We start from the raw sequence: 12947 nt of genomic DNA on the forward strand, positions 1-12947 counted from the left end.
ATATGAGAATTGAAAAAGGTTTGATATACAAATTTTTCTTTTTTTAAATATTCTTCATTATATATAGTTATTTGTAAATTTTAAATATAAAATCTCTTGGTTAAAAATGAAAAAATACCATCTAAACTAATATTGTATCTATTATTACACAGAATTAATGAATAAGAAGGTGGATTAAATACACTAGCTAGTTATAATAATAAGCTCGCATAACATTCAAGTAATATTAGAGCGTTTCAATAAGATGCCGTTAAAAAATGAGTGACATTAAACAAGACGAGGCCTAGTAGTATACCCTCTTAAAGTTCTCAACCCTACCATGTCCACACAAAAATTAAATTTTTTCAAATATAAAAAAAAGTAAGGATCCCGCTAGGGAGACAATGGGTTATTTGTACAATATGTACAATGGGCTATTGAGTTATAAAATAAACATCTCCTATACTATCTAGAATAACCATCCGAGTAGTAGCGATAATAAACATCTTCCCAAAAATTTATATTGATTTTGGGGTTCACCAAGACTCGAACTCTTGATCTTTAGGATCTAGCGCTCTAATACCATGCATGATACCACTCATCCCAAAAGCTTCAGCTAATGGAAAAGGTAACATTAATGATTATATCTCTAATACTCTCTAAACTCCCATTGTACACATTGTATAAATATTCCATTGGCTCCCCATACTTTCCCTAAAAGTAATCATCTTATCAAGTAAATGTATTAGTAACTGATTTTAGTGTACATCTATTAACATTTTTTAAATGAGAAATAATTCTTAAATTTTTACCCAGCTTTATTAAACATTCTAAATAATTACAAATAAAAAGTCAAACTTACAAATATATTCCAATCCCTTGTGATTTCACACAACTCTCCTAATGTAGAGAAGCAAACAAGGAGTAATTAAATTTCTTATTTTCCATGTGCAGATTTTGCTCAGAGAAAGTCTATATTTTCAAGAGATGTGGCGTGCCTCATTGCCGCTCTCTGAAGCATGCTTCAGTAATTTGGAGTCTTTGGTTGTGCATCAATGTGATTTTTTATCGGAAGTAATACCTGCTAATTTACTTCCTTTTTTAAATAACATGCGAAAATTGGAAGTTCAAAAATGTAGTTTTGTGAAAACTATATTTGATGTGAAATGCATAACAAAAGACAGGACACTCCTACCAATTAAATTTTTACTGAAGGAGTTGGTCTTAGAAAAGTTGCCGAATTTGGATAGCATTTGGAATGAAGATCCTGGTGGGGTACTCCAATTTCAACGTATACAACAAGTGCGTGTTGATACATGTAAAAGCCTTACAAGCTTATTCCCAAAATCAATAGGCAAGGATCTTGTAAATCTTAAAACTCTAGAGTTGAAACATTGTAAAAGCTTGGTGGAAATCATGGCAGGGATTAAAACAACACCAGAAAGAGCAATTTCAAACCCTATTAAGTTCCTACTTTTGACTTCATTGACACTGTTGGATTTACCAAGCCTCAATTGTTTTTACTGTTCATTGCATTGTATCCTGTTGAAGACACTGAATGGTCATGATCCACAAATTGAGGACCAAGTCTGTTTCAAAGAGGTATTACTTATTAATCATGCGATTGCTTTATATTTCCTACATGAGACTACTAATGGTAAATAGGTTAAAAAATCTTGTAATATGGATAGTGAATTGTATTGTATAACAGTGCCTATAAATTCTTCTTCCGGTATGATTTATATGTAAAAATAATGTACTTTATATTTTCTTTTATCTTTCTTCAAAATATATTGGTGGACACGTCTTGCGATCAGCATCACGAGTCTATATATCCGTTCCCACCTCCAAAAACAAAATTATCAAATATATAAAGTATTTATTGTGCTATATGTATATTTTTCTCTTGTATGGTATTCATTCTTATAAGATTAAGTCCTTTGGTTTAGTTATTTCTCTAACAACTTGAATTGATGGCCTTATTTCCTCTGTCCAGGTTACTCCCAAATTGACCAACATGTTGTTTGGTGAAAGAGAAGCTAAGATGATTGGACATGAAGAATGTGAGGGAAGCCACTTTGGCGACATAAATGTTCCTGATATGCAGAGTTTTAATGTTGAGCTTGAGTCTGATGAACTTCCATATAGATTTCTCCAAAAGGTGTCCTGTATAAAAACTCTCCAAGTGAAAAATAGTTCTATCAAAGAGATATTTTGCTCTAAAAGGCCTAGTTTGGATTGCACCCAATTTCTACCGCATCTTAAAGAATTGAAGTTGGCTTCTCTTTCTGAACTAATTTCCATAGGATTTGAACACTCTTGGATACGAGAATCATCCATTCTCAAAACTCTGGTAACCTTAGAAGTAAGAAGCTGCTCTGGTTTAACAAGCTTAGTTTCTTCTCCTGTATATTTCTCCAATCTAACGCATTTGATTGTATCTAAATGCGATAGCATGATATATTTGTTCACATCTGCAACAACTAAAAGTTTGACTCAACTCAAAAAAATAGAAATATCTAATTGTAAATCCATGCAATGGATTGTGTCTAATGAAGGAGAAGAATCACTTCATGATGAGATAGTATTTGAGCAGCTGCAAGAATTACAATTTGAGAGTTTAGAAAACCTTAGAAGATTTTACAATGGGGGTTTTACCTTAAGCTTTCCATCATTGGAGCAATTGAAAGTATTTAAGTGCAACAGGATGGAGATTTTCTGTGAAGGTACCATCAATACAAACAAGTTGTCAGCAGGTTTTTTTAAATATGGAGATGCAACCCCATTGGAAGTTGATCTCAATTCTACCTTACGTAATATTTACAGGACAGAGGTATGTATTTATTTTTTTTTCTCCTTTCTTATTTTTTCTTCAAAAGACAAAAACTTTTCTTAATACATTTTAAGTGTTTATAACAACAAATATTATTTTGTAAAGAGAAAAATTTGCTTACTTTACCAACCTATATGCTTTAGCTGTCAGAATTCATATCACAATAACTTGAATTAGCATTGATCGACGCAGTTTTTAGCTATATAGCACATTTTTAATATGCCAACCTATATCCGATGTTGGATTAAAAGCAGATATGATATGCATCATTATTGTTGCAAAATTTCCATGAATTTCACATTGGATGATATTATCTTTACACAATTTGCGCAAATATTTATATATGTATTCATATTTTAACAATTGAGAAGAATTGCAGTGTATAAAATTTTGGATGGATTATTCTTCTTCCTCTCTGATCTCTTTCTGTTCATGTATAAATGTGTGGAAGGTTTCTAATTAGAATAATAAGATTATACGAGAATAGGAAGAATATATTTGAGTAGTTAAATCTTGTATGAATACTCATGATATAAAGCAAAATAGCTATGTGATCTTTTTAAGTGGAAAACAGAAAAATTTATAAAGATATAAGAGGTTTAATTTCTAAAAAAGATGCAACTAAAAAAGTGTACGTAGTGAGAATGAAGTTGGATCAAAACACTAGATTTTATGTAGCGAATTAACATGTGGACCGATTAATTTAACATTTTTATTATGTTTCATGTACAGGTTGCAAGATTTGTGAGGGAAGTAGAGGAATTGAAGCTCAGCGAACACTCAAGGATACATGGAATATGGAATGCTCCATTTCGAGTCCCATCCTTTTGCTTCATCAGATTGAAGATTTTGATTGTGGAAAAATGTGAATTCACGTGTATTGTAATACCCTCTCACATACTCAGTTTGCTATGCAAATTAGAAGAATTGGTAGTGCGACAATGTGATTCTGTGAAAGCAATATTTGAAGTGACACATGAAGTGAAAGACACAAATATCAATTCTTTAAGGTCCAGGTTGAAGAAATTGACTATTGAGCAGCTACTAAATCTTGAACATGTTTGGGATTCAGATCCTACTCAACAAATTAGTTACTTTCAGAGCTTTCAAGAAGTCTACGTTCAGGGATGCAACAACCTTCAAAGGTTATTTCCAACATCTGTAGCCGAAAATTTGAATAAACTTGAGAAACTGGGAATAACAGAGTGTGATAGATTGGAGGAAATTGTTGCAAAGGATGAAGCAGATGTTGAAGGAGCTCCTAAAGAGTTTGCATTGCAAAGCATGACCTCCATAAAACTGTTGTCTTTGCCAGAATTGAAATGTTTCTACCCTGCACCCCACAAGTTAGAATGCCCCAAGCTAGAGGAAGTGCACTTATTCCACTGTGACAAGGTGAATACATTCGAATGTGTGTCTCAGAGATATCAACATCCACAAGCAGAGAATCAAGCCATTTTCTTGTCAGAAAAGGTTTCATGTCTTGTTAAATTTTATGACATATATCCATCCATGTCATATTAATTATTTTGACCATCATGTATGTAGTATGCTAAATTGGCCATATTTTCTTTCCCTTATAGGTAATTCCAAACTTAAAGTTTCTAGCACTGAGCAAGGAGGAGATCATGATGATGTGGCATGAGCAGTTTCATGTGAATGGCCTTTCAAAATTAGAAGCTCTTCAGTTGCAATGTTTTCATGACGATTCAGATACTTTTCCATATGAAGTACTCCGACAGCTTCCCAACATAGAAAATCTTGCTGTGAATTGTAGCTCTTTCAAAGAGATATTCTACTCTCAGAGTCCCAACATGGACGACGGCAAAGGAATTCTTCCTCATTTAAAATGTTTGCAGTTGATTAAGCTGTCTAAACTGAAGTCCATTGGATTAGAACATGCATGGATGGATCTCATTTCTAAAAATCTTGAAAAGTTGCTAATAGACCAGTGTCATTGTTTGAGGAGCATAGTACCAAGCAAGTTATCGTTCTCCAGCCTAATAGAATTGAACATATCAGAATGCAATGGTCTTGTGAGTTTGTTCACACCTTCAACAAGCAGAACTTTGCATCAACTGAAGAACATGTCAGTAAAAGATTGTGAATCATTAGAAGAGATAGTGTCAAAAGAGACAGAAGAGTCATCAGAGCTTGTTGAAGAAGAGATAATAGTGTTTCATAAATTGAAAACTCTGTCCCTTTGCTCCCTACCAAACCTTGGAAAGTTTTACAATGGAAACATTGCCTTAAAATTCCCATTACTGGACAAATTCTCACTAATAGATTGCCAAAAGATGGAGAGCTTTTGTGCAGGTGCTGTCAGTGTCAACAGGTGGACGGAAGTTGAATTTAAGAAGAATAAAAAAGCAGTATTGTTGGAAGTTGATCTTAACTGTGCTGTACAGCAGGCATTTGAAGGGATGGTATGTATTATATTCCTTTCTGTTAAGTTGAAGTTCTTATTAGCCTAAAGTTTACTCTCTTCAGTTTTATTATACTCTGCAGTCTGCATAATGATTGAATCTGTTAAAATAATTTAGAATACAGTTTCCCTTTTCACATTATTTATGCTAAATAAGATGTCATTCATTTTCCCTTCTTATTCATACTGCTTGTTGCCAGTTCAGATATGTAAGCATATAGAAAAGAGAGTTGCCACTAAGCCGGAATGTTTTGTTTCAGTTTGGTCACAAGAAAAATTAACTAAGGTGGCACATACATAGTTTGATTAGTAAAATACTATAATTTTTTTTGCGCAAATCAAATCAAATTAAGTTTCTAATTTAACACCACACCCTATTATGAGTGTTTCAAAAATTCAACAAATTCCTTAGTTATGTTAGTGATTGTCAGAGCTACCAAGAGGAAAGATGGTACGTAGGATGTTGTATAGGATCATATAGAATTATGTTTCAGCCCAAAGTTTTATGACTTCTATTTAATTGAAGTCTTAGCCACTAGATTCTGTGAGAGAGAAATGATTAATTAATTAGTTAGAGATTTGGTTGGAATGGCATACATTATTCATTCTTTCTTATACTTCCCATTATTACACAAATGCTTTTGGATTCAGTAATCACTTCCAACCTCAATTCTGAGTTATTTATTTATTTTGTTGATCCTATATTTTACTTATTATATGCCAATATTAAAATCCCTTCAAGTAGTAAGCCTAAACGTATATATTTGCCTGATCTTGACCCAATCATTCAGTTAACCTTTATTTATTCTTAATTAAGTTCAAATATTACCAGAATGAATATTTACTTTAGGTTAAGTCTTAAGTATCTTTGTTAGAATATAAAATTAGTTACATAATTTCTATCCTGCTATTTAAATTTTAGAAAAAATACTTCATTAATTAACTGTATAGGACTAAATAGTATATACCGAAATAATCTGCTGCGTTATTGAATCTTAGAATTGGATACTGTAACACCCTACCACACTGAGCTTTACGCTTAAGTCGTAAAACAGAGGTGGTGTGGTATTACGACCTCTAAAATAAAATGTACACGTGTAATAGCAGAAAGATTGTAATATACTAGGAGCCTTGAAGAATAGGGGAAATAAAAATCGCGAAATTAAAAGCGCAACGTTCAAGAATCGAGTTAACTTGCGTGTTAAGAAATCTATAACCATCAAACATAAGATTATAAAAGTAGGAATAGAGTGCCAAAGATACAAAATAACAAGCTCCTAACTCAGCCTGCGAAGTCAAGACTGGCCGGATAATATTTACACACACACATATATATATATATACATATCCAAAACTCAAATGTACATAAATAAAATTCTGTCTCTCCATAAACCTCTAAGAGGATCAAAAGAACAAGTTATGCAGAGAGAGAGAGAGCTAAGTACATATATATACATCACTATACAATAAAATAACCCAGTAACCACTTCGCCTCAGGGGTCCAGACGCCTAACGAGATGCCTCTCGACCTGCATCTGAAAAACAACAACATAGTATGGAATGAGAACTTGAGGTTCTCAGTATGGTAAAGGTGCCACACACATAATATATAAGGTCTTGGGAATACCAGAGGCAATCCTAGAACGCCGACACTCATATTATAGAGCTTAAAGTATTAAACAGAAGCCATAAAAGGTGGTTTTCTAAGAGTATCTAAGCCTAACTTAACTTAACTTTAAATCTAAGTCCATACTGTCACTCCTCCATACCTCCATCTCTGTCAGCATTTCACAGACAAATAAACAGATAAAGACAAGCGCAAGAAGGTCACAAATACTGCAGGTGACAAATATACATTTAGCATGGCAAGTACACTTAGGCACACCCAGTTAATACACAACAAGTAATTCAAGTAGAATGCATATGATGCATGCCTGTCCTATGGCTGATGAGGCTCATCTGTCGGTTATCCAGCCAACCCGACAAGTCCGAAAACCTTAGACTGTCCCTCAACGTGCATCCCCAAGAGTCTATGCACAGCTTTTTTCTCAAATAATCAATATTACTCAATGGGAGTTAACATTCTCGGGAATTTATAAATGCACGGTCACCCTTATGTCGTAGGGTCAACAAAGTATCGAGATTTCAACTTGGTACACGTGGTGGCAAACCACGGTACTTTATCCAGAGAATCTCGTATCTCAGATCATTTAATCATTCAAGCCAAGTTTCATACATGATCATTCATTTGATTATCAAGTCAAGTATCATACATGATCATCCATAACATTTCATAATCAATTCATCACTTTTCAGCTTTACTTCACTTCCAAGTCATCCCCATTTCCTAACTTCATCTGGGTATCAGGTGTAATATTATTATTCATGACTAAAGAAATGAAAATAGAGGTTTAGAGGTTTAAACTACAATTTAAAACGTTGAAAACCATATTTACTGAAATAGGAGCCACGCGTACACGTGGGAGTGTAAAAGTGCAGCTCGCGCGCGCGTCCCTTGTCATGCGTACGCGTGGGCGAAAACTTCATGTCACGCGTGCGCGTGGGTCACGCGTACGCGTGGACATGCTTACTACCCCTTGCGCGTGCGCATGGCATCAGTTGCGTATGCGTCGCCAAAATCCCATGCCACGCGTACGCGTGGATGTATGCTCTTAAAAAAAAATGATCAACAAGAAAGCTGCATATAGTGGAGTATTCAACTGCACACAGATTTAACACCAAAACTTCCAATAGGCATAACTCAATCATTTTAAATTATTTTTCTTCCGTTCTTTGAACGGCATAAACTTCACAAATCCAATTTTCATTTAAAACAAGTTGAAATCGATTTGGAGTTCCGTAAACCAAGTTATAGCCCGCCGAAATTCGGCCCAAAACCAAAGTTTTGCAAATTCCTCAATACCTTATTTTCATTCAATATTTCCATTCCATACATTTCTGACCTATCAATATCAACTCAAAATGCCAACAACAATACTCAATATACTCTACATCATTTCATCAACTACCATTCAATAATATTACACAATTTCATATTTTAACAAATCCATCAAGCTTTCCTTCAATATACCTGTAATCATATAATCAATAATCCACCCATGATTCTTTCCAAATTAACATAATAACGATCTCCATCCATAATCAATCACTTATTATCCAACAAACACCAACCAAATATATTCATCAACAAATTGCTAAACATTAAACCTGCACCTGCATTTCAACTTATCCTATGGTCATCTAGCCTTAATTTTCACAAAACATTATATATTAAATGCAAGAAACCTAATCCATACCTTGGCCGATTTTCTCGTAGCGACCAAAGCAATTTATTTAATACCAAGGCAGCCCCTCAAAACTCAATAAACTCTAGGCTCAGCTTCCTCCAAGTTTCAATATTCACAATTTCAAGCTCCAATTATTTATTCTTAACCTAATACACATTTATGACACATATATATCCAATTTAATATCCGAAACATAAATTCAACAAATTAAATAGGATTTATAATATCCTCACCTTACTCAAGCTTCACATAAGCAAGAGTAAACGTTTTTCCCAAGCTAATTAATTAGATCCTAAAACATCAAAAAGTAAAGAAATTCAATACCCGTACCATACTTTCAAGAATTGGGAGAAAGGAGTGGCTGGGATTATTTAATGACTTACCTATGAAATTGTTCCGGTAGAAACGTAGAGCTCGACGCAGTGAACACGTGACCGCAAACGGTGCGGCAATCGGAGCTCGGACGGAGAAATTACGACAAATTGGATTTATCGTAAGGGTTCGGGAGGCTTTTCATTCTCTTCTCCCCTGTGAATGCTTCAGCTGAAATGAGGGGGAAGAAAGGCTTGGGTTAATTTAATAGGTTGGTCTGGTTGGATCGATGGTCTAGTTTGGATCCAGTTCAACTGGTTCGGTCCGTTCAGTCTAATTTTAGACCAATTTTTTTGAAATTAGTGTCAAAATTTTCGTTTCGATGAGCTCTATCCTAATTTAATATAATATTTGCGTTTCTAATTTTTTATTAAAAACTAATTTATTGACTAATTATTTACTAATTTAACAGAGTTTACAGATACACTTAATGAGAATAATAATACTGTGACTAAGCCTTGAAGTGCTATTTAATTTGTTCTTTTGTTCTTCTCTTATTAATTTTATTTTTTAACCATGTTCTGATTGGAGGCAATGATTGGGAAAGGTTCAAAGCAAAAATTTGTTTTCTATACACATTATTATTGTTGTTGTTATTGTTATTGTCCAAAACAAAATCCTTTATGTTTGTCTTCCTTGCCTTTCTAGTAGATCCCAAATTAAGGTTGAGAGTTATATTACCATCATTTTTTTTACTGCATATATTATTTAAGTTTCAATTTTTCATTTTTATTTGATCTTTTTTTAAACTAACACTGTTATATTAACAGTTTTATTAAGCGGAATCTAATTCCAGTAATGAAGTTAGAGACAAAATGAGGATACCCACATGGACAAGACATTGATGAAGAGGAAGGAATATTGGCAACTTGACTTTTATGTTGTATTTCTTTTCCAAAAACAACTAAAAAAATTTAAAAAAAATTAGAGTGTGCATGTGTGGTGTGGTTATAAGTTAAAAAAAAAAAACAAAAAAAGGGGTTGAGGATGATCTATGCTAGTGTAGCCATGTGTGTGAAATGTGATTGCATTGTAAGTCATGGATAATGGATGATAACAGTATGTTAAACTGTATTACTTATTTTGCTTTATTCATTCTTTTAAGTACTTTCCTTTTTTAAAAGTAAAAAAAAAATGTTTGTATTCCGTTGTCAATTTAATATTATGTCGTGACATTCTATGTGAACACAGGAGAGTGATTAAATTTTCAACATTTTCTTATTTTTGTTATGGTATATTTTTTCTTTTAAAATTGAATATAATCTTACTTATTCTTTTAGAAAGTAAGTCATAGGTCCTCATCTATTCGGCTAGACAAGCCAAAGTATCAAACTTATGAATATCACTTTATCCCCTGGCTAACACAAATCCTAAAGTACTGAAATTATAACTCATTACATACTTTTGTTCTTTGTTAGCCACCTTGAGAAAGCATCAAGAGTTCTTGCATCAGATCTATAATGCCTATAATATGTGTCTTAATTCAAGAAAAGCTGGCCATGTGAAATCTGGATACACGTTTGGATTTTCATTGTTGATAAGTTCATTTGGAGGAGTCACTACTTTATTTTGTATTTGGACTCTGAAAGAAAACAACTGATGATTTTCTTGTTTGCATGCAAGTCTTTGCATAGTAGATAACGGGAATTCACTTTTATTATAGAATCATTTCTTTTCTACATCTGAAATATTTGATGCCAACCCTTAAATTCACTCCCAAAAGTTCCATGATCTTAATAAAAAGATTGCTCATCACTTCAGAGTAATTTTGATACAAACTCCTACCAAATGAAAATATGAGAAATATTTTATATTACAAATATGCTTGGGTAAGGACCACTTTATTTTACTCTACCAAATGAAAACATGAGACAAACATTGCTTTAGGTGATACAACAATAAATACTTGACAGATAAAAAAAATCAATAAATGTTATTTTGAGATTAGAGTCTATTAAAAATTTAAAAGAAAATTATTATATGATATTCTGAATTTCTGATATACCCAAGTTGTCTGAAATCTTCTCCAAGAACACAAACAAAATAATCCTCTAGAGTTTTGTAAGATTGATAAGCATATATAGTAAAGAAAAGAAACCGTGTCCTTCAAAAGCAACTTAGGCCTTAGAGAAACACATTAGTTCAGATCCTACTCAACAAATTAGTTACTTTCAGAGTTTTCAAGAAGTCTACGTTCATGGATGCAACAACCTTCAAAGGTTATTTCCAACATCTGTAGCCGAAAATCTGAATAAACTTGAGAAACTGGAAATAACAGAGTGTGATAGATTGGTGGAAATTGTTACAAAGGATGAAGCAATTGTTGAAGGAGCTCCTAAAGAGTTTGCATTGCAAAGCATGACATCCATAAAACTGTGGTCTTTGCCAGAATTAGAATGTTTTTACCCTTCACCGCACAAGCTAGAATGCCCCAAACTAGAGGAAGTGCACTTATTTCACTGTGAAAAGTTGAAGACATTCGAATTTGAGTCTCAGAAATTTCAATATCCACAAGCAGAGTGTCAAGCCATTTTGTTGCCAGAAAAGGTTCCATGTGTTGTTAAATTTTATGACATATCCATCAATGTCTTATTAATTATTTTAGCCAACATGTATGTAGTAGTATGCTGAAATAGACATACTTTTTCCCCTTGTAGGTATTTCCATACTTGAAGTTTCTAGCACTGAACAAGAAGGAAATCATGATGATGTTGCATGGACAGTTTCATGTGAATGGCCTTTCAAAATTAGAAGCTCTTCTGTTGCAATGTTTTCATGATGATTCAGCTACTTTTCCATATGAATTACTTCAAAAGCTGCCCACCATCATACAAAAGCTTGTTGTGAGTTGTTGCTCTTTCAAAGAGATATTTGGCACTAAAAGTCCCAGCATGGCTTGTGTGAAAGAAATTATTCCACATCTAAAGTGTTTGCAGTTGAGTACCTTGTCGCAGCTGAATTCCATTGGGCTAGAGCATTCTTGGATGCAACAGATTTCTGAAAATCTTGAAAAACTGCAAATAGATAAGTGCCATTGTTTGAGGAGCATAGTACCAAGCAAGGTATCGTTTTCGAGCCTAATAGAGTTGAACATATCAGAATGCAATGGACTTGTGAATTTGTTCACACCTTCAACAAGCAGAACTCTGCATCAGATGAAGAACATGTCCATAAAGAACTGTGAATCACTAAAAGAGATTGTGTCTGAAGAAGAAGTAGGAGAGTCGTCAAAGCTTGACGAAGAGAAGATAATTTTCAAGAAACTTAAGACTTTGTCTCTACGCTCTCTACCAAACCTTGAAAGGTTTTACAATGGGAACATTGCCTTGAAATTCCCATCCTTAATTAAGTTGTTGGTAATCGATTGCAGCAAGATGGAGAGTTTTTGTGCAGGTACAGTATCTGTGAACAGGTGGATGGAAGTTCAATTCAAAGAGGATTATGAATATCCATATTTGGTGTTACCAAAACAAGCATTCTTGCTAGAAGATGATCTCAACTGTGTTGTACGGAATGCATTTGAAGGGGTAATGTATCTAATTCCTTTTTTTTTAGTTGAACTTTTTATGAAATTAAATGAAGTTTACTTTCTTGAAATTTATTAAACTATGATTGAAAATTTAGCCATTTTTTTTTAATAAGCTACGAAGCAAAGAGAAAGGGATACTGATGCTGCAAAATCATCAATGCATGTCATCTATACATGTAAATACCCTAAATACCAACCCCTATTAGGTCTCTCCTTCACACATCCCACATTCCCATCTGACTTGTTATACAAAATAGTCATCTACAAGAAAGAGCGCATGCAGAAAAAGAAAAGATTACCAAGTTGAATGTCATGTATTTTCCTCTTATATTCATACTGCTCATACCCACTTCAGAGATATGTAAGGGACATGCATCATATTCATTCTCTCTTCCATTATTGTACTACTTTTTCATAATGTCATTACTAGCCGGTCATTATGCATTTTACTTGGATACTAGCTAGCATTAAAACTCCTTTAATTAATTTTACTATACAAAT

General features: G+C 33.5%; 1 protein-coding gene and 1 long non-coding RNA gene across 3 annotated transcripts in view; one reads left to right on the forward strand and one right to left on the reverse strand.

The window, feature by feature from the left end:
* LOC107626022 overlaps positions 1–10028 on the forward strand; it is a 56545-nt gene extending 46517 nt beyond the window's left edge. For both annotated transcript variants that reach the window (XM_021116381.1, XM_016328787.2), the window contains exons 9-13: positions 934–1581; positions 1976–2812; positions 3545–4285; positions 4396–5238; positions 9688–10028. In XM_021116381.1, the coding sequence (XP_020972040.1) occupies positions 934–1581; positions 1976–2812; positions 3545–4285; positions 4396–5238; positions 9688–9696 (3078 nt within the window). In that variant the 3' untranslated portion in view covers positions 9697–10028. The remainder of the gene's footprint in view (positions 1–933; positions 1582–1975; positions 2813–3544; positions 4286–4395; positions 5239–9687) is intronic.
* LOC110269065 lies at positions 6724–9693 on the reverse strand. Its single transcript, XR_002358036.1, has 4 exons — positions 8929–9693; positions 8779–8837; positions 8555–8691; positions 6724–6772 (listed from the first exon to the last, which is right to left on the reverse strand). It is a non-coding gene; the product is annotated as an uncharacterized LOC110269065 (long non-coding RNA).

Source organism: Arachis ipaensis, chromosome B02, assembly GCF_000816755.2.
Source record: "Arachis ipaensis cultivar K30076 chromosome B02, Araip1.1, whole genome shotgun sequence".
Taxonomy (NCBI): Eukaryota; Viridiplantae; Streptophyta; class Magnoliopsida; order Fabales; family Fabaceae; genus Arachis; species Arachis ipaensis.